At 36.1% G+C, this 23,505-nt stretch overlaps 1 protein-coding gene across 45 annotated transcripts in view; it reads right to left on the bottom strand.

The window, feature by feature from the left end:
* The window catches only part of LOC139970443 (1-phosphatidylinositol 4,5-bisphosphate phosphodiesterase beta-1-like), a 152,393-nt gene that overhangs the window by 118,896 nt on the left and 9,992 nt on the right, over positions 1 to 23,505 (bottom strand). For all 45 annotated transcript variants that reach the window (XM_071976106.1, XM_071976113.1, XM_071976112.1 and 42 more), the window contains exon 2: positions 4,281 to 4,358. In XM_071976106.1, coding sequence (XP_071832207.1) covers positions 4,281 to 4,358 — 78 coding nt within the window. The remainder of the gene's footprint in view (positions 1 to 4,280; positions 4,359 to 23,505) is intronic.

Below are 23,505 nucleotides of genomic sequence, written 5' to 3'. Positions count from 1 at the left end.
ATTTGCTGTGAATATTTCTTCAATTTTTTTGGGATGGATTTTGTTGAACAATGTTCTTAATTAGAACTTTACAGAATATCACCAAAAAAAAATTGTTCGTCCATATCAAAACTTGAAAAAAAGTGTTGAAAATTGTGACGTACGGGACATCAGTATTTGGACAGTGGCTAATTAGCATATTTAATTGATGAACCCCCAAACATAATTTGTCAAAATTATTGGAAGGAAGGGTGTATCATGTCCCACATAACTTATATTCAATAAGTTCATATTGCTGGCAGCGAAATAGGATTCCAAATGTCCCGTACGTCACACTGCAACTTGAATTTATGCAAATTAGCTGGCTGTAATTGTTCGAATAGGCAAAAAAAAATTGAAAAATTATGAAAATTTGAAACTTCAATAATTCAGCTTTAACATGACACCACATTTAGGGTGCTTCAGTAAAGTTTGAAATTTGGCTTCTAGGGATACAATAGCTTGGACCTGCCCTCTGACCAAGCATTGACACAAAACTGGATATACCCACTCTAACCCATCACACTTCTCTCCCTCCCCCCTCCCCCACCCCTCGCCCAATCAAGAACCTCTTGTGTCTCACAAATTTAATGTAATATTTTATATTTTCATGATAACATCTTTAAAACTTTTTCCATATAATTTCATTAGTCATGGTGTGATTTGGGGGAGGGGGGGGGAGACCTTTTCAATGACCTTGTCTGTCCCTTAGTGGTCAAGAATGTTATGGTGAAGCCAGACAGGGACAGGTTAAATGCAATATGCAGCTTTTAAAAGTGCACTCCTTTAAAACCAATGTCAAACACCATTCATGTCAGAAACTCTTCACATAAACTGATGAGTATCAAATAGCCAGAGTTCTTCAGGGTATAATGATACCATATAATATAGCAGTCAATTTTTATTCTCTTATGTCTGGTGTCCTCGAAACATGTCAAGAGTCCTGTTGCTTCAAATCGACACACCCTGATAGAATCAGGCTTGCAAAAGAGTGAGGAGAAATGCATGGTTTTCAAGATTAGCAATGAAATGTTAATACTTAGGTATACAATGCACTTATCAAATTGATATAATTACATTTAGGTAAAATATGTTGAACCAAACATGGTTGGTATAACCAACTTGTCCAGGACTGATAGCAAATTACATACATTTTTTTAGTAATTTTTTCTATTCTTGTGGAAAGTACTGAATCATGGCAGTTGCTGTTTATGCAAAATTTTCTTTTTTGCCACATTCATCTTCAATGATGTTTACCAATTGGATCACAGCTAAACATCTACAAATATCTGTAGATAAATATGTAGGATTGCAAGATATATGAAGAAAGAAACAGCGAGAACAGCTAACAGAAAAGCATTTATGCAAAGCAGGTCTGAAAAAATGAACTTTTGATGATTTTTTTTAACACCAGATGGCTTTAGGCAATTTATGTAGATAGTATGTGTAGTGTTGTCTGGAGACATACAGTGTCACTGAGTATTGAAGTTAACTGTATTATTATAGAAAGGAGGCATCTCCAATTTCGTTTTAGCAACTGTTCTTCTTCACAAAGATAAAATAAGATGTGTAAAGCCTTAGAACAACAGACCAATAATAATTGCAATTTTCTTGGAACAATGCCTTTAAGATGTTTTTCAGTTTTCTTAAACCTGTCAACTTTTGAAAAGTTACTTCTTCCATGTAAATACAAGGTGTCCCTTTAATATGTGATATTAATATGATTTATTCTAAAGAAACTAATATGAAGGGCATTATACCCCAAATATAATGAAGATATGATGAGAAGGAGACTTGAAACAATGCCCGACAGAAGCAAGATCCAATTGACACAACTTCGCAAGGCTACGGAAGATTGCCTACTATTGCGATTAAATGTTTTCTCCCCGCTGACATGCAGAAATTTGCGAGAGAGAACAGACTCTAACGAAGGAATAATTTCATTTATTGGACCTGCCATGCTGCTTGCACAGACTATGTTGTAGGTAGGATATTAGTTTATCAATGTATAATCACTGCTACCGTGGTTAATATTTGTTAACTGAATTGATTATCTTCGGTTTGCCACATTGTCTTGCCCTCTAAAACTGCAGCTGAAAACTTTGAAATTAGTAAGTTAGATCAAGGTATTTGCAATCTTATGCAGAGAGAGTATACATATGCAGTGTCATATTTAACATGGTGGGATATGGAAATGGTCTGAAAAGAATGCCAAAACCTTAAAAATTTGTAAGAATGAAATGTGAATTTTGACAAAGAAATCTTGCAATTTATTTGATCACAGTATATATACACACGCATGGTACTGCTACCAATTTGTTTAAAATGTATTATCCTTCCAGCCATCAAATTTCCTCCTCCTCCCGCTCCCCTGCCCCCCCCCCTCTTCCATCCCCATGTCAGTAGCTTGGTTTGTTCTTGGATTTTTCTCCCTCAAGGATGTGAAATTGAGTATTGAAATTTTAATCATTTTCTTTCCAAGATCCCCTTTTCCTCTTCCCTTCCTCTATACAAATTGAGTGCAAACAGCAACAAATTGGCATACTGTACATCACAGTTCACTGTTTCTAATGTACAACATAGCCTACATGGCCTACATTCATCTGTCAATATGGAAAACAGTAATTTCAATTATCTCCACAATATATACACAGTTGTGAGATATTTTGACATACATGCTGATAGTGTCCAACACTTTATTATAGTCTACCAGCAACATTTGTATTCTGCGATAAGATTGCACAATTCAGCTGGCGCGACTAAACAGTTCTACGTGTTCGGATGAGGTAGTGCATTCTGTTCAAACATGTAAAAACTAAGCAGTCCAAGCAGTCTGCACCATTGAATCCTAATTAAATGTCTCATTATTATCTCAATACATGGCTGTTATGTGGATAATCCATGACAAGAAGAGAGCCATGTTCAGTAGCAAATTCTGATCAGCTATGACAAATCATGAGATTGAACTGAACTGACAAGCTAAACATACTATAGACCATTTTACAGTTCTAACAAGGTCTCTGCTTGTTGGTGCTAAAGATCAATTTGTAGTTTGGGTTCATCTTCCTACCCCTTCACCCCTCCCCACCTCTCCTGCAAATCTCACAAATATCAATGGAATTTTCTACAGTGCTGTGAAGAGAGCTAAAATTTTGAATGGTAGAATGAGGAGGGCGGTAGACCGGAATGGGCTGGTCACCAGGAGAGGGTGGTACAAATTCCAAACCCGAACAGGTTTAGAAATTGACGAATAAGGGAGCTTACCTGTCTCCTCACATCCTCAGCACTCTCGCTCTACAGTGTCAAGAATGAACTGGTGACCTTTTAACACTGTGTGCACCCTCTATGACTGGACACCACCGGTCAATGACCTCCCTTCTCATTCTACCCCCCCCCCCCCATAGTGTCTAGATAGTTTTGTTTTGAAGTGAATAAAAGGTTATCAAGAGCTCTAAACACAGTACTGCAAGAGTGCAATTGTTATGACGAGACAGGGAGGTGAATAGTGAAGTAAATTAAGAGATGCCATTTCAGATTGAACATTGCTCATCAAAGGTTGTGTCTTTAGAACTAAAATTTCCTTTCTCTTTCATGTGTCGTTGGTAACCAAAATATGGATACTACAATAATGTTTTACATTTTCAATTTAGGTATATTACAAGGTAGAGAGAAAAGAAATTTGCACATTTTTGAATGAAACGGCTAGATTAAGTAGGAAAGTTTGAAGAATTTTAGGAGAAAAGAAAGTGGACATGCAGAGATTTGACATTTATGAGGACATTGAATTATGGTAATGTAGATGGGAAAATATGAAAACTTGCAATCTACTGGACAAATTGGTTCATGTTTGGTTCATTTCATTTAAATATGCAACATACAAGAATATTAAGCAAAGTTAACATTGCTTAAATAATAAAAGAAAAAAAGGAAAGAAAATGATATGTAAGTGTTGAGAAAAAGAAACATAGAGAGCCTAACATTTGATTCCTACCAATGTTTTATATCAAGGCAAGTAATATAAACCCTGCACACAAGAAGTTGGATCGACATTATGTAGATGCAGTTCAACCATCCTGTACTTTTTGAGTTATTGCGTTTTACAAACCAGTGTGTCACACACACAACCACCCATACAGACACACTTTATCGTCATTGCCTACTGTAGATTTCTATTGCCATCTGTAAAGGAATAAAAACCAGAGGAAGAAAAACAAAACAAAGAAACTAGCTCTACCATAATTTCCTAGACTGATTTCACTCACCTTCTTCTGATCCTTCCAGTACAGGAAATACCCCTTGGGATCTACCTTTAGTGTCACAGGAATCACTGATGTCGGATCCTGCAGAAAGATTATGAAAGAAATGAAAAATTAACACTCTGTTAAGTAACTCAGACATTATACACAACCATTTGCCTGTTGTTACTGTGTGCTAAGGTTGTGGGGAGGGTGCTAAGGTTCTGGGGAGTGTGCTAAGGTTGTGGGAAGACAGGTAAGGGAGGGAGGAAACAGGTAAGGGAGGGAGGAAACAGTAGCAGGAATAGGAAGGCAAAATAATGAGTTGAAATCTCATCGTTTTTAGAAACTTCACTTTCTTGGTGGGAGGCACGTCTTTGTTCTGAAACATATAATAATATTGCAGGATAGGTACCTGCTTACAGCAATGAATTTTTTAATTTAATGCAAGTGTAATACTGGTGTTAATTTTTCTATTTAGTTTCCACATTTTGCACAGCTGTACTTTGCTTTTACAGTGGGTCTGTATTACTTTCTCATAAAATACTCCAAATAATTTGGTTCCTTATGCAGATAAAACCTACTACACGCATACATGCATATATTAAAAACCATTTGTTAGGTATAACTGAGGCACTAAGTTTGATTAGCTGTAATAATGTTGTATGCAAACTAAGGTATTAAAGGCGTGATAGGTTGACAATATTTATGACAACAATCAAATGTCATAAAGCTACTTTCAAGTTAACAATTCCTTTATAGAGAACATCTCAAAGTGCTTTCATATGGAAAGAAAATTATTTTATGTTGTCTAAGGAAGATCCTATAAGTGTTATCCCAACTTTTTGAGTCATAAAACAAAGCTGTGATAGTGAGCAGACAAGCACTGTTACAGAAAGTACACTGAGATGGGCAAGGCAATTTATGTTCTTTAGCACCTACGAGTCTTGTGTTTTTTCCAGGGATCAAAATACATTGCACACTCCCTGATGGATTCAAATGCTACATGCTGAGACTAATGTAGGATCAATCTGGCTTGGATCAAATAAACACAACTTTTAGACAATATTAGTGTCAATTGCATTAGTACTATTTGTACCTAAACCACAGTTTACAATGATCCATGGAGCATCTCAGCCAAAAATTAGACTCTGTCTGGCCTGTAACCTGATTAAAATTTGTCTTTCTGGACTGCATTTACGCAATCAAGTTGTTAATCGTTTAGTCTCATGTTGAACAAATGTAATTACAATTGCCCAGTAGAGACATATACGTTTATCATTGATATTTAGTGGAAAGGTCATCAAGTCATACCAGATGGTTTTAATCCATACATCTATACTGTATATAGATATATATATATATTGTATGTATATTTATTAACTGTATACATTCCAAACAAACTTATTGTTCCATATGCTCGTTGGCAAAAGACTTACAGGTAATTAAACTTGTTATCTTATCCCAAGCATTGTATTCTATCCAGGGACCTTTATTCTGGTTCTTCATACCTATTCATATATAAACCAGCTTGTAAATTCTTATTTGCAATTAGGTAGTTATGGCACTGACTATGTCTCCATTCAGTTAATAATCAATTATAGTACATGGCAAACAGTTGGTTCACATTGTTGTACTGTACATATACAACCTCATTAGCTTGATCCACTGAGTGAAGTCCATAGAAGACTGTGCTTTAATAGTTAAATTTGTGTTTTACAGTTTTGGTTGCAAAAGGACAATGCGGATGGGATGGACAGGAAGGATAGCAATTCGACACCAGATCCAATTCCAATGGCAAACAGTGCTATAAATGTATTCTTTCTGCAGTAGATACCCCAAACCTGCCTGGCTTGGGTATTTACGAATGACGATACTTACCTGTCTTCTGTACATATGCACTCCGATATACCTACAACCTGTTATTAAGCATTCTTACACTATGTCCCTAATGACCCTCTTATGTCATCACCCTCCTCCTCCTGACACTACCATTTCAAATTACTGCAATGCGTGTTTTGACTGCAATTCATTCTCAGTGGAAGCTTTTGATTTCAGAACAAAGTCCACCTTTAATATCTACTTCATCCAAAATTAATTTCCATTTAGGTACTCATAATTTGTACAGTAGAAATGGCAGGGCAAGAGTGCCTAAGTGGTGAGGAGACAGGTACATTTAGCAGTAAATCCTGCACTGATTTACTTGAGTGACTCTGGTCAGTTTTAGTCAGCCACCCAAGTGCTGCCACATAATTACATACATGTACGTAAGAAGATAATGTATTACCAAATTAGTATTCATTTCAATTCTTTTGGAGCAACTTGAGATAATTGGAATGCATTGCTTTGATTCTCTCTTCCACTTGATTTAAAAGCCTATTTGAAACTTGAAAATATATCTGTCATATTATACATGTATGCATACAAATGTTATAATGACATGTACAGTTTATACATTCATTGTCAGCTGGCCTCAGCTGTAGCAACTCCCTGAAATCTACACCAAGATTTATAAGAAACACACCACACAAACCACAACCATACCAGTAAATTTAAATCCTTTATCCCCAAGTGTCGATTCAACGAACATGTCACCTGCATATATCCAACCAGAATTTTCCATCTTTTCTTTTTTGTTGTTTTCGTTTTTTCCCCCGCTTTTTCTTTAGTTGTCTTATTTTGGTTGGTTTATCCTAACGATAGGGAAATTCAAACCATCTATCGAGCCCATCAATTTACTTCACACAAACGAATGCACATGTAACAAATATCTAACATGGCTGTCAAAAACTGCACATGCATGGCAACACTGCAGAGATCTATGTATGCGATCAAGAGTGGGTTTGTCAAGTTCGAGTCAGAAGCGTTTCTGAGAAAGAGTGCAGACATTGTACGGCTTATCATGATACCATCTGTCCAATGAGAACTATAGAAGGAGGATGTACACTATATGACATAATGCTGAAAGTACCTAATAAAACATGTACTTTAAAAACTTCAGAAGAGGTGAAGCATATAGTCATGAAAATCTCAGTAAATGCAACTATGCTGTTCAAGACAGCTTGTATTCATTATGACAATCTTATTAAAGGCAGTTTGCTTATGTTTGGTCATATTTTATGTGCTCAAGTATTATTCAATATAGAATTCAAATCGATCAAACTACACATGTGCAGTTATAGATCATTTCATCTTGTGAAGATAAAGTAATTTATCAATAATTTGATTCCCTTCCTAACTGTTTGTCACCCAGATACTTTTCCTACATACCTATTCTGTAATCACATATAAAAGAGCCACTTTTTTTAAAATCTTTTCCTGAAATTTTTTAGCTATTACTGAAATCAAATGAAAGTTAATGAAATTTCTCCACACCTTTCTGTCTTTTTCCTTCTCCAGTTTATTCCCTACCCCCTTCCCTTAATCCTCTCTTTGTCCCTCCACTGTTTATCTCCAACCTCTCCTCTTCCCCCGTGGTTTCTTTCTTTCTTCTCTCCATCCCTTGTCTACTAATACCCTTACTTCTATCTCTTTGTGTTCACCATGCTCATTAACCTGTCTGTATTCTGTGCGTGTTTTTGTCCCTTCTGTTACTGTTACTTGTCATTCAGCCTTTGAAGAAGATCCTGCTAGGATCGAAATGTCAGGCCAACTTACTTTTACACACGAAAGTTAATGAAAAAACATTTTGTCACATGTAATAAGGCATGACATAATTTTTTTTTATCAAAACAACTTCAAAATGTTTGAGTTATTACTTTAACAATGGACTTAATGCAATTAACAGAATGATGTGTGTGCATGATATCTTTTCAGCACGTTGCTACAATACATGCAAAGTGACTAAGATGCTACTCAATTGCAAAGGTATGTATGTATGGCAGTTTTGTGCATAAACCCTCATCATAATAATTATGCATTATGGAAATACCCCAAAACTTACTGATTTGGGTATTTACTTACAATGAGATTTACCCATAAGCATATATGCAACACCTTTCCAACATTAAGCCTACAAACTTAAGCTCACAAAATTAAGCTTTGGACAATACGTAACCATTTTTTTTGGAACTGCGTGCTTCCCAAGTGCAAAGGGGTGTGTATTTATAACAGTTTTTGTATATAAAACCTAAAAATATTTATATGCATTGTGTAAACACTATGTAACCTTATGCCTCATAGTCTAGTTGGATGAAACACACATTTCCTACATGTACACTGATCATTACTCCTATATTGTTATAAACCAGCCTGAGTAACTTTTGTACCCACAACCATGTATGTTCAACGCCAACGCACACATTTCCCTCTTACAATTTCATATACTTTACTGTATAAGCTAAATAGCCATTAAATACTTCCTTCACTAATAAGCTGATGAAGGACTGAGATGCCATAAAATTGATTTGTTCTTTGGTAGGCATATAGAGTCTAGTGTCCTTATTGGTAGAGTACTGCAGTTTGTTAACCTCCGATCTAGGTTTCAGTTAATCAGTCTGGCTGGGTAATGCACCTTCAGGGCATACATGATCTATGTTTCTTACTCATTAATAAGCAGTATTATCTGATTATTTTTATGCTAATCAAGAAAGGATCTAATTTCTTTCAAAAAACAGCTTTCCTAATTTAGTATTTGGACAAGTTTTCTGCTGCACTGCCATCTTTGTGATGAGCAGCTGCAGCTGTACTCATCAAGACTATACGTAGTAGAAGCAAAACATTAACATCCATCACAATGACGTGATGTACCAGTAGATGGTCACCTGTTAAGAATTTAACAGTGAAATATAAAATAGTACAATTGGGCAAAGAGAAACTATGTAGAGTTTGAGCCCACACACCTAGATACAATTATATCACTTCCATCTGAGCTGCAACAACATCATCATCGTCATCGTCATCGTCATCGTCATCGTCATCGTCATCGTCATCGTCATCGTCATCGTCATCGTCATCGTCATCGTCATCGTCATCGTCATCGTCATCGTCATCGTCATCGTCATCGTCATCGTCATCGTCATCGTCATCGTCATCGTCATCGTCATCGTCATCGTCATCGTCATCGTCATCGTCATCGTCATCGTCATCGTCATCGTCATCGTCATCGTCATCGTCATCGTCATCGTCATCGTCATCGTCATCGTCATCGTCATCGTCATCGTCATCGTCATCGTCATCGTCATCGTCATCGTCATCGTCATCGTCATCGTCATCGTCATCGTCATCGTCATCGTCATCGTCATCGTCATCGTCATCGTCATCGTCATCATCATCATCCACGCATTATGTTGAGTCCCCATGCAGCCAGCTTTTTCAACATAACAAGCAACACCGACATAGTCTGTCCAATCATTTGTATCATCTTGTTGCAATACGGTATTGGATTTCTTCAAATTATGTAGAATAAGATTGCTAACAAAGGCAGTATGATTTTTTCCTACTTTGAATGAATTTGGGATAATTTAATGTTCATTGTTAACTTGCATTGATGTAAATACACACTGTTTTAAATTAAGATTATCTCTCATAGCAGGTGTGCTGAATAAGGAACCTTTTGTTGTATCTTTACTGGTACTAAAACAAGCCTTCCATTGTGTTTTTTTTATGTGTTAGTAAAATTAGTTCCCAGGACTCAGGCAACAAGTTCCATTATGTTTTGCTATTTATTCTAAGTTTTTCGTTGTAGGCACCCAAATGGTATGGCAACTATGTCCTTACTGTCATCTGTTATCGAAGACCTTTAATATTAGGTAGCATCCTAATTAAGTTAATTATTATTATTGACTGAGTGGCTAAAGTATTGAATATATTAATCTGACTCCAGTCCCCTGTACTCTGTTGTACAGTGTTATTTATGTTGTCTCTGTGTCTCCTAGATAATGCTCAGAAGTCCTCATACTTCCTGAGCATTAGGATTTCTAAAGATACTAACAAGTATCCTCAGTACTTGATTTCCCTTACATCAATTATAAGTAGTATGCCTGAGAGATCAGATTGTGTATTCCTTTCTTAATTTCAAAGTCATATTTTGTATTCTAATACTCGTAATGCATTTACAATACAAGACCCCTTGACATGATAATGTAATTGCCGAAGCAACACGTAGTAGCCAGAAAAGAAACCGAGTAATGAGTAAAGTTTTTTCTTGTCATATTGAGAAGAATATATTAAAGTTCCTCCTCAAATTAGCCACATAACTAACCACTTGCCCTGTCTTTTAATACCAGTCCCAGTACATAAACCAAACAAATATTATTCCACATTACACCATTTGAGTTCTCAATGTGCATGTCAAAGCTGCCATATTGGGAGAATGATATGGCATGGGAAGTTTCTAAATTCAAGTTACAGGATATCCTGTCTGGAATACACTATAACTCTATCAGCATAGGCAATCAATGGCCTTAAATAATTCACTAATATTACACTGCATAGTATAACTGAACTTGAGTTCTTTCCAAAGTGCTGAAATGCATTTTTGTTGTTCCATTGGAAGGTCAGTTTCTATATATATGCAACATACTGTATCGACACTCCCAACTGCACTTTGTGACTTGCTGGTGGTATTCTTACAGAAGGTGCTAAGATGTGAAAATGCAAATATTACTACTTATAATTACATAAACAACCCATGCAAGTGACAGATTCCAAAATTCAGACAAGTCTCACCGACCTGCCATTTTAATGCTTTGTTTTCAACAGACTATGATTGTTTGCTACTAAACTTGTATGGTTCATACAGCTCAGGGATAACCTATTATAGTGAGTCTTATAAAGTGCATTGATCAGACACACAGATCTGCTAAAGCAAGTATGTAATCTAGCACGCTTGATAAATACTTCAGTATCCAAATTATTCAAAAGACCAAGAACCTAGGTTCCAAATCCATACAAAACTCACTGTAGGAAATGCGGACAACGAAACGCACGATGTTGGCACTTTGGATGGTAGAATGAGAAGGAAGGGCATTGACCGGAGGAGCCGGTAATACAGGGCGCACAGTGTTAAGGTTGTGTAAGTGAGGAAGGAAGTAAATTCTAAACTACTTGCTACTTAGCATGGATGAATTTCTGGAATATGATGAATATTCTCCAGTAACCTACTGTTTTGGGTATGCACGTGAGTGAAAATCTCCACTCTACTATGCACTTTCCATCTACCTTACTACAGAATTCCTGGCAGCAGTGCCACCCTTCCCCCCCCCCCCCGCACCACTTATTACAGATCGAGGACTCCTCCCTCCCACACCACTTATCACAGATCGAGGACTCCTCCCCCCCCCCCCCCATACCACTTATCACAGATTGAGGACTCCACCCATTTTTCCTCCCTCTGGATCTACCATTTGGAACTAACTCCAAACCATCCTGAAGGTGGTACAAACAACAAACAGGCTTTTGAATTTGAAAACAATGGACTGTTTAACATGCCTCTCCACTATCCATTAAAAACCAAACAAAAAAATGTGATAAGAAAATTATCACTAATTAAGTATAGAATATGGCCTCTACTCAAGAGTTTCCATGAGAAAAATATCTTCATCACAACTGACCAGAATTAAGAGGTGTCACCTTTAATTACCAAACTTTCATTTTCATCAATTTGAATCCTTATCTACATTTCCAGTACATTCTTGCAGTTTTTAACAGCTTGGTTTTATAGGGGAAAAACGAACAATTTGTTGCAATGTTTTGGAGAAAAGCCACTCGATAAGCAAAACTGGAGTCCAAATCTGGACTCAAGACCTCCAGCCCTGGAAAGCACACTGGGGAAAGCACATTATTAAAAAATTTGGACAATTTCAGCAAGCTATGTTTCTGACCGATTAGCGCTGTACATTCTCCACAAGTAAATCCGTAGTTCAATCAATACTCTTCGCTTTTATAAATTTAGAATCCCATAAGAATGGCTTCCAGAAGAAGTACAACAAAACTTCTTCCATTCCAATCCCATTTTTCCCCTTATAAATGATGCAGCCAAGCTTGTAAAGGAGGTCATTCCTCTGTCAAATAATATCTTCCAAGAATGTGCCACTGAGAAAGCTGTGCAAATATTACTGATGGAAGAATTTACACAAAGAGTGGCCTGCATGGCTTGATCTTCTAAGATGCTAGTCCACAGTAGACATGTATGTGATAAAATTGTAATTCCCAACAAAGTATCCATGTATGCATGCCTGTTTTAACAATCCCCTATATTTAAACATTGTTCATACAAGGGAGCTCAAAACTTGACATACATCGCAATGGTTGGAGATTTTTTACATTTAAAGAATTGAGCTTCATTGCACACATTACATTTTTAAGTATTTATAAAAGCTGCATTTTGCTGCAATAATTTCAACAATCTGATAAGGTCCTCTACCCTATAACAGGGAATGACAAAGACCCTGGATACACCACTACCCACCTTACAGTAGAACCAGGAGCCATCAAGCAAAGCATAAGTCACCTTCAAGGGTATCCAAATCATTTGCTCCACTGCTATGAGAAACAGATCTGAGTGAATGTAGCTTTGAAGTCCGCCTGGTATCAGCAAGTCCTGAACAACTCTACTTCACTATCCATGATATTACCAATGATGCATCTTTATTAAATTTGCCATGTTTCTCTTGCAGCCAAGTGGTTTGTTAGGTTCAAATTAAACTCTTTTCTTGCTAGCATCTCGGATAATTATGATACATATGTTGTGCTAGCTGATAAGTTTTTGTATTTGCATTTTTTTTAAGGGGGGAGGGGGAAAGAGGGGGAGAGGGGGAGAAGTGGGGAGGGAGAGACGGAGAGGGGAGAGGGGAAGAGGAGAATGTTATCAATATCTGCTGGTGATACTTGTGCAATAAAAGTTCAACTAAAATATTACCACTTGCTCATGTATTTACTTGGCAGAAGATACCAAGTGTTGCAAATGTATCTAGTAGCCTCAACAACATGAACATCTTTTTATCAGTTTATCTCAACAGTCACAGTATTTTTCTTACATAATTCTTGCTTCTTGATGCTCCTTGCTTAAATATAGCCATTAACTCCAAGAACTATCTTGTCCAGAATTACAAACAAATTACAACAGAATCAACATGAGAGTTTTAATATGAGAGAAATCATGCCCAAAGACACACATTAATAAAGTACATGGTCACAATTAAATGGTACATCAGAACCCTTGTATTAGCCAGGGAATGTATGTATGTATGTATATGTGATCTTCCCGCAAGCAGGAACTCGCGAAAGAAGCCATGAAGGCTTATAGACTCGTAAGCTGACCGAAGCCAATCGAATGCAATGCACCACAAGTTTTATGGGAAACTCAGGGTCAATAATGGATCTACTTCAGATGTGATCGAAACTGTATTTATTATAGTTACAGTAGGTGAATATGAATTTATTATTTACAACAAAAAGGGGGAAAAACAGCTAGTTCAGACAAGTTGCTTTAAAGCAGCATTTTGCGTTGGGTCGCTTTTTTTCCACCTTTTTAACATGTCCATCGATTTTTTTACATGTATCAATCATAAAACAGCAAACTAAGATACCATCCAAGTTTCACCCTGCCAAGAGCGTTAATTAGCGAGTAATTAACGATTTATATCGATAACGAGTAAAAGTGTCCTCGACAAAGTTTTCATATCTCCAAATCCACTAGTTTGAATTCCATCAATCAGTGAATAGTATGTTTATTCATGAGCATTTTGCGTTTGGTCGCCGTTTTCTACTTTTTTGACATGTCCATCGAGTTTTTTACATACATCAAATCACAAAACAGCAAATTAAGATATTAGCCAAGTTTTTCCCTGCCAAAAACGTTAATTGGCGAGTATTCCACATACAAAATTAAATCGCATTCAGTTCCTTAACCCACTAGTTTGAATTCAACCAATCAGAGATGCAGGTTTAGTTATGAGCCGTTGCTAAAATAGATTCAAGACTTTGCGTTGGGAGTTGTTATGCAACTCCCTGGTACAACTGTCATATAGACTGTACACAAATCAAGCGTGGTGTTACATTACGTATCTGTCAATGACGCTCGTAGTGTTTAAATATTCATATTATGGGCGAGGTTTATTGGGTTCCCAACGGAAAATATCTTGGAGAACAACAAGTTGAAAGTTGCAATTTTTTCGACTTTTATGCCACCATTTGAAGTAAAATATAAATAGATAAGCTAGTTATGTATGTCGTTATGGCATAGTGGAGTCAGTGAGTTGAGAAATATCATAGAAAAGGACGCAAAATGCTGCTTTAATATTAAAAAGCTGTTATCACCATATATGGGAGTACAAGTTGTTGTTGTTCTCCCCAATCAAGAAGAAACATGTAAAGAATAGAATCGTTTCTAAGCTTGTTCATACTTGTAATACAATACAATACAATATAATACAATACGGATGCTATCATATGTATTAATCACAAAATCGAATACAATACAGCAAGCTGCTGTATCAAGGACTGTTGCAGCAAATGAAAACTCTACATCTGAAGCATATAAAGCTGCTGGTTGCATTTTACTGTTCAAGCAACGGATTTCTAGTCTCAATTAAATTCACTTTATCTTCACCTGACAAACAATAGTATAACATGTTCTTGTACAAACATCATGAGATATTTCTCCTTGCCCAAATTATGAATAAACTAGGACTTTGATTATAAGTGTTCATGACAAATATCAACTGAAACCCAGAGGATTAAGAAACCTTGGTTGGTTTGGATACAACTGTTATGAAAGTGTTGTAGGCCCTATAAGGCTGTAAGAAGTGTTAGGTGCTGTATTTTGAGTAAGGAATGTTTGGAAATTTGTTGAGGTAATAAATATCTGCTGTGATAATTACAAACTGTACAGCAAAAGTTACAATATAAAATTACCACTTGCATATGCATTTGTGTGGCAGAAGGTGCCAATGGTTACAAACTCATCTAGCAGCATCAACAACAACAAAAACATTCTTTATATCAGACTTTCTCAATGGAAATTTAAAAACAAATTCTTACATAATGCTCAAAGATAGACAATGGAGAAAAGTGGGAAAAACCTACTGTAGGGGTATGTTCACAGGTGTGCATAGCTAAAAGTTACCTTAACGTTTGAAGACTGTAGACAGATAAACGAAAGCGTATTAGCAGAGAGGAGATAGGATCTTCAACAGGGGTTTTTTGTTTATTGTGCACTTGAAGAAATGTTCCATGTCAGACCAGACACTTGAATTACTAAACTAACAGATCAACACATCTATAGGACAGGAAATTCCATGCAGCTACTGTACATTAACTATATACAGAATACTACTGGTGCATTGAATCAAGGTGGTTTCTAGGATATTGTACAATCCATGAGTGACAGGGCTAATAACATTCAGATATACATTGAAATCTTGACATCAAATAAATTGGAACTTCAGTGTAAGGAGGTGTAAGTGGGCGGTGCCCAGGGAGCGAGGGCGCAGTGCTAAAACGTTCCAATGTGTAGTTAGGTACAGTAGATGGAAGAGTGCAGAGGGGGAGACAGGTTAAAAGAGGAAGGAAGTAAATTGGAATTTCACCATTCATATGTGATAGTGTATATTGCACATGTATACTAAAATATATTGGGAAGCATTCCTTGTCACATACTTTATTTTTCATTCCAAAGCAAAGCTACCTCTAGGATACATACTCAGACATGCCTCAACACACCCGGAAGTAGCCAGTCATGGGGGGAGGGGGGCATGCAGTGCTCAAAAGGTTACCATCTAACTCCAGGAATAGTAGAGCAAGGTGCTAAGGTTGTGGGGAGACAGGTAAGCAAGAGGCACAGTAAATACCACAGGTGAAAAAAGTTGTAATATTGCAACCTAATTGAGACTGTGAAGCACTTTTTTGTCCTTTTCTTAGCATTAACACTGTATTATGCAATCTATTATATAGACGTACAAAGTTCTGCCTATCGTGAGGGCCTAAATCACCATATTTAGTTTTGACAGGTACCCAATAATCACATAAATATGATTAAGTACTTAATTTCTACAGGATCCAGTTTAATAGCCCTTTGGCATAGAAGGAGCAAATGAAATTGTTTATAAAAGAAGCCAGTATACATATTTTTATTGTAAACAAACTTTTCTACATTTGATACATCTATACAGTGTATTGCATTGTAATGTACAGGACAGACGTATGCCTATACAAAGCCTACACATGGAGATTGCTGTTGCACATATTGCAACAAATAGAGTCCCAAAAAGTATAAACACAGAACGAAACTTTCCTGAAATTCATTAATAGAATGATTAATACTGTATATGAGTTAACACCATATGGCAACTTAGTGTAACCAACGACATACACCAAAAAGATCCTTGATTCAATGCTATAACAATATGCAAGTAGTGTTAAAGTGTTATTATAATGCATATTATTTGTTGTTGGATGATATGGAAGGGAAGGAGAGGGGGGGGGGAAGGGATACTCATGTCATGACTTGCAAAAGACAGATCACCAGCATGGGCCATCACTCCTTTATTAGAATTAGGCTTCTTTGCAGTTCAATGGGGGTGCAGTGGCACAACATTAACAGTGGACTTTAACATTAATTGACTAGGTAGATGGGCAAACGCAATAGTAGAAGTTGAGGCAGGCATGGTAAATAAACATATAGACGTGACAAATGGGAAAACCCCCAAAAAACTCAAAAACTTAATGGTTTGGATATTTATGAGTGACAAGCTTACCTGTCTCCTCACAACCTTGGCACCTGTTCTGCCCTGCCTAGAATGTCCTGGTAACCTTTTAACACTGCACGCCCTACATGACCGGCTCCCCCATCATTGCCCTTCCATCTCATTCTACCATTATAAATGCCTGCACACATTTTCTTGGTCGGAATATTTCATTCGGATTTCGTCCTTATGGTAGCGGAGGTTTTGTGAGTTTTTTCTTTCCATCCGATTCTATATATCTTAGACGTCCTTTCCAGCCTGATAAGTATCCTTCTTGTATAGGGTGGGATTTTGGGGCTGTTTTGTGAGAGCAACCTGCGCACGAAGGTTTCTTTTTGCTGTAGCGGGGTAGCACTTCTCCATACTGCTATAAATGTGAAAACCCCCAAAATGCCCAAAATATACATTGCTCTGAGCTTGGCACTTTCCTTTTAGATACTGAATGCAATGTATAGTGTTAATTGAGATTCCACAACACTATCATAACAACAGTGTTTAGAAATTTCTTATGATATCATGAGACAAGAATAAACTGCATACAAATCTTAAATTTCAATGATGTAACTGACTAAGTCTAAGAATCAACTTCCTTAGATACTTATGGGCTAAGGTCAATTATTAGAAACAAAATCCTTCAAGAGTGATCTCTCACTCAATTTAGACTTGAAATAATATCTCACTTTCTCTCAGTGGCAGTTATCAGCAAAAAAAAAAGAAAAAGAAAAAAGTATGCATCAAAGGAAGGCAACTACTACAGTCAATGCCACAAAAGGCCATGCCTATCAAATTGCATACATGTATACTTTACATAACAGCTTATAACTCTTGTTACAATACTGCATGTAGACACAGCTGATGCTGAGTCAAGCTTTAACTCGTCATCTCACACTGAATGACCATTAAGGTGATAGTTAGACACCTGTACTAAAATCCTATTTCCCAACGGATCTACAAAGCTCGAAAGAACATGGAGATGGAAAAGAGAGAATTGATTTTGTTAACCTTGAGCTTCCTCTCTGCCTGAGAGGAGAGATGGGTAGTAAGTCAGAGTTAATTAGCAAAGCTAGAATGAAACTGTAGTCTTAAAGGAAATCCTTGATTCCCAAATCTAATTTGCAAGTTTTGAAATATTAATGATAAAAAACTATAACAAAACAAAACATTACAAAAAAATTCAATAATGTGTTGTGGAAGTCACATGGTAGAAGGAGATATATTTGTTTTGTTCATGTTTTGTTCTTTTGGCAATGCAGAATATATAAAATATTGTTGCACAAGTATATACAGTCCTAACTTTGTGTATTTGTTATTATTAGTTCAACTTCTTCAAATATTTGAATATATAAAAGGACATTGTCTGAAGACCATCTATAGTAGTTGTGAAACCAGAATGTATGATTTTTTTCTATATTCCTCTCAGAAATTCTGAGGACAACATTTTGGGTATTACCCATACAAAATTAAAGTAAAATATGAAACTGCAGTGAATTTTATAATGTGACATGTTAAAGCTGCATTTATGGTTGGGTGGGAACTTAAAATCATTCTGATCAGGTCATTTATGTTTACACATAAATAGGATACCCTTCTATCTACTGTAAACACCTCCAGTATGTAGTTACAGCAATGTCAGAGTGTTAAACCAAAACTTTAATACCAGGTTTAAAATTGTTGAGTGACAAGTTTAAAGGTCTCCTCAAAACGTCAACACAGTAGAATGAGAGTGTTGAGATTGTGAGGAGACAGGTAAACAAACAAAAACAGAAGTAAAAATCAAGTATTTATTCTTATGTATGCAGTTTTGAATCCAATAAATTTAATGTTGTTTTATACTTCCATGTTTAATCCCTTGAATGTTATGTCGAGATTACTGGTTTGGGGATTTTAGGGCATGGTGATACTTACCTGTCTCCAACCTATATATGCACTTTCCTGTCTACCTAAGAAAATGACCAGATTGTGCATTATCCAGATTGGTAAGAGAGGAGCACCTTCAATACCAATCCTTCCACAAGACTGTGTAAAATTCAATGCAAAATGTAGTTTTTAATTATTTCACAAGTACTATATAAACTGCACCTAATTACTAACAAAAACCACTAGAAATACTGCACAGTATGTAATCTTGTATGTTTTTTTTTTTGGAAATGGCTAATTTATCTCTCATATCATGGTTCCTGGAATTATAAGTCCTAAGCTACTCTTTATGGTGCATTAAACATGCACTGTCTTTGACAAATGACAAGTGCAGGAAAAGTATCAGGAGAGGCAAGAAAGGGACTCGTCATACTAGATTGTTATTCATACAAATGATACAGTCTTCATCTCAGTATGTACAGCAACAAAATAGTACACAGTTGAGAAAACTTGCAGAAAACCAAAACGAAAGAAAGATACAAAAGGTTAACCAGAAAGCCAGTAAGCTTTGTGATTCCTTGCCATACAAGTTGCTCAAAATTCAAAATATTGAACTGTCTTACTAATGTGGAGCAATGGAGTTAAATTTGTCTAAGAATTAAGTGAGAACCAGAAAAGATTTGTAGAAATCCCTTGTGGTGAGGAAGCAAAGTACATTATAAATACCCTATTCTTACAATATTAATTGAGACTTAGAAAGACTAATTCCTTTAAGGAAACCAAACTGTACAGGTTTGGGATAATTATAAGTGAGAATAATAACCCACTCCACTCAACATATACACCTCCCTCTTAACTTAATCCTAGTTGGTGACTGAACCTAACAAATATTGAATAATTATAATACACTAGATCAATTTACTTTAAGAAACTGTTCATGTACTAATGACTTCACCTCCTCCAAACTGATCAACTTACTAGAACGTCTTAAAACCACAAGAAGTTGAATAAGGTTATTATGCAATTAATGAGGAATAAAGAGCAGAGTTTGATAAAAGACTTAACAAAAAAAACAAACAAAAAACAAAAAGAAAAAGGTAGCCTTTGGGCTAAACCAGAAGAAGAACAAACAATGCTACAGAGCTATCACCAATTACTGATTACTCCTGTCACAAATTGACCTACAAACTATTATAGCGAATAGCTAACTTTCTGTCAGCATCGAAATGTTACCATCATCTCCACAAGACAGAGGAGCCTTAGGAAATTTACAGAGCCCTGCCAAACCAGGATCTTAAGTTACATCCACTCTGGTAATCAAACCCGGAAACCATAAGAGGCATACAGTACAGGCAGACAACCTAGCTTGCATATGCAGGCATAATGACAGAGAGAATAACACCAGAACACACTTTCTGTGTGAAATGTCGTCGGTACTGTACAGTGCAACCTATGGGATTATTCCTGCAGGTTTATCTTAAGATTTACCATGCTCATGCATGCTTCATCTACAGTAGTTAAAGTCTATAGTGATCAGTGACACCCTTGGTAGTCAAACAACCCTAAGTATCCTTCACGTTCAGTTTGATCAAGAAAGGTTGTAAGTTGTAAAGTTCTACATACTACACTACAGACAATCACTACAGACATAAATGTTATAATATTACCTGACATTTTTTTATTTTGTTTTAAGTAGAAAACCTACTTTCATGCTGAGACTATACTATACCTTAATGTCCAGAATATACTAAAGCAAGTTTTGTGAAATATAATGTGAAAAAAATGTTTTATATTTAATTTATGTTTTGTCTTTAACAATTTATATTGATACATCTAGTCAGTTTAAATTGCTATCTAGTATCTGAAAAGATCTAACATTTAAATAAACACATAATGGACATAACAATTCATTACATTATATGAATGTTCCAAGCATTCACAAAACAAACACAAAATATTGGGGAAAATGCCAGCACAGAGAGCAGCGATAAATATGTCTGACCAAGACTGTGATTATTTTCATAATTTCATATTTGTTTTACAGAAGAAGTACAATAATATTATTAGTTATATCAACTCAATCTTACTAGATCTGCAATATTTTTTACCAATATTGATATCAACTCTAGTATTTTCATTCCCATTCAAAAGTATAATATTTTCTTCACTTCAATAATAAGCAGTTCACCTAACAATCACCACCACATCTCCAGATGTGTATATTCTAGCAGCTGCACTCAACATAAGAATTAAGCTGGGAGAGAAATGGAAAAAAAAAAAAAAAAACTGCAATGGAAACAGGAAAAGCAGCAATTAAAGTTTTCACCCATTGTTAGCATTTTGTATCTAGAGTAGATGTAAGCTTGACATATAGCACTTAAGTGAAACCATAATCTACAGCACTGAGCTGTAGAAATATTTAACAGTGCTGCCTTTAAGACTTTCTGCTGCTGCTACTGCCAGCGCCTATACATGAATGCCTGTTTAGTATAGATGCAGCTTTCATCTGTTGTCATGGTACCAAAATGATGTCACAGAGCTCTCTCTGAATATCTCGGTCCACTGACAACGTTAGATCTCATACCGACTATAAAGAAAAGGCCAGAGGAAAATTCTGATATGTTTTGGGGAAAAAAAACAGAATCAGTTTCCTCTTTGGGGGGGGGGGGATTGTAAGTGAGTATTTACAACCATATAAATTCACAATATCAAATAACAGAAGGCACTTTATAGTTAGCTACAGACATATTGTTTGACTTATATCTATAATAAGAAATACAGTACCACACTGACATATAACGTCATATTTAGGGGTTAATATTCTAATTCACACTAAATAAAGTAAGTTTCTTTCATAACTTTATAAATTGATTAACATAGATCTGTAACTATTTACGTACAATACTTATTAATGCAACAAGCATTGTTACTTTCTTGGTTCAATATCGATGGATGGAATAAATAACTTATACTCGGTAAATTTAGCCAACTGCCTTGATGAACTGACCTAAAATATAATCTAAAACAATTGAAATGCTATGCTTGCTTATATATTAAAATCCGTACATCCTGGCATCAATATAAAGTAACCAAGAGATGAGATTTTCTTGGCTGAATTTTGCTTCATAATTATGATTAATATAGCGAGCCTTGACTCTTGACAGTGCCCAAGCAACCACATGCAATAATGAATACATGTCAAGATTGTCTACAATTTCTAGCACACTGTGCTACATACTACTCTGGTTACATTAGAAGCAGTTGTCAGACAGGTGGTAAAGCATCAAGTACATGGATATAAAAAACTACAATGAGAATCAGTCTCAGTGTACTAAGTAGTCAGAACAAACCATCAATAATTAATGGTGAAAGAGAAGAAAGGAGATCTAGGCTGTGATCACTGTGCAAAAGGGTCCAAAGGATCTAGTTGAAGAAAGTAAATAGCTGTTTTACCCTTAGCAGTTACTTGCCTCGAAAGAAATTCTTCCCATAAGGTGAGAGAGTACACAAGAAAATGAATACTTTGTTGGGTTAACGTAACACCATAGAAATATCAGATTTCTTTGTCTTGCAGATTATTATTTATGTTTATAGCCTAACACATCTGGAGCAGATGAACCTACAGACCTACTGTAGCCCTAGTAATTTACATACAAGACTTCCAGACAAAAGTTGTTGCCACCTTCACTAGGCATATTGCCAGCTGATTACACCACATTATAATCTATAATCACTATAATCATGGCTAAGGGGAATATTCTGCAGCAGTCATACAAAACAGTGCACCAGTAATTAGCTAGAAATACGAGTGGATGAGGTGTTGAGTGTACTACGGTTGCACATATGTTAACAAAATTTGGTACACAACCAGCTCTGAGATTTGTCGCCAAAGACTTCATTATAGCAAACTAAAAGTTCAGTTTCCGAAGTACAGCTGTATCAATGCATATATGTCTTTTATAAATAGCATATATTCCAAATGAAATTTTAATTGTTATTTTTATTAGTGCTGTATTTTGAAAGTTAGTCAGTGCACAGTTGTTGGCTTGGCATTTTCTACACTGTGTCAAATTTGTTGTTTCGAGAGTGACTGTTTGACAAAAGTTTCCTGATACTGTTCTATTCACTGAAAAACCAAGCATAAACAGTCATTAAATATGTTCAAGGTATAAAGTCTAGGTAAATACCTGACAACCAGAGTACTCTTTAACTTTGCATTGTGCATTATTACATGGCCTAAGCACTGTAACATTATAATCAACTTCTTGTTGAATCATTTTCTGAGAAGATTCAAGATCTATACATTAGCAAACATCATGTATGAGTTCAAAGGAAATTTCATGGTACAGTACAAGGTTGAAAAATGCGTGGAAGACATTAGTTTTTCATAGATCTGGAATGATAGAATAATGAGGGAATAGGGTAAAGAATATGACTGAAGGAAGATGGAAGGCATAGATGTATCTGCAGACTTGCGGGTAAATTTAACAAGTTGTGTATGAAAGGATCCCCTTTCTGTAGAACTGTTAACACATACTGTAAATCCAGAAACTTACCAGATTTTGGATAGTGATGCATGACAAGCTTACCTGTCTCCTCACAACCTTCTCTAAAAATACATGTTTATCAAATGAACAGTTAAACTTTGACCACTCTGACCGGCCACTCCTGGTCTAGGCCCATCTTTCTCATTCTACCAACCAAGGTAT

Source organism: Apostichopus japonicus, chromosome 8, assembly GCF_037975245.1.
Source record: "Apostichopus japonicus isolate 1M-3 chromosome 8, ASM3797524v1, whole genome shotgun sequence".
In the NCBI taxonomy this organism is placed as follows: Eukaryota; Metazoa; Echinodermata; class Holothuroidea; order Aspidochirotida; family Stichopodidae; genus Apostichopus; species Apostichopus japonicus.
This window is presented reverse-complemented; position numbering and strand designations above follow the sequence as displayed.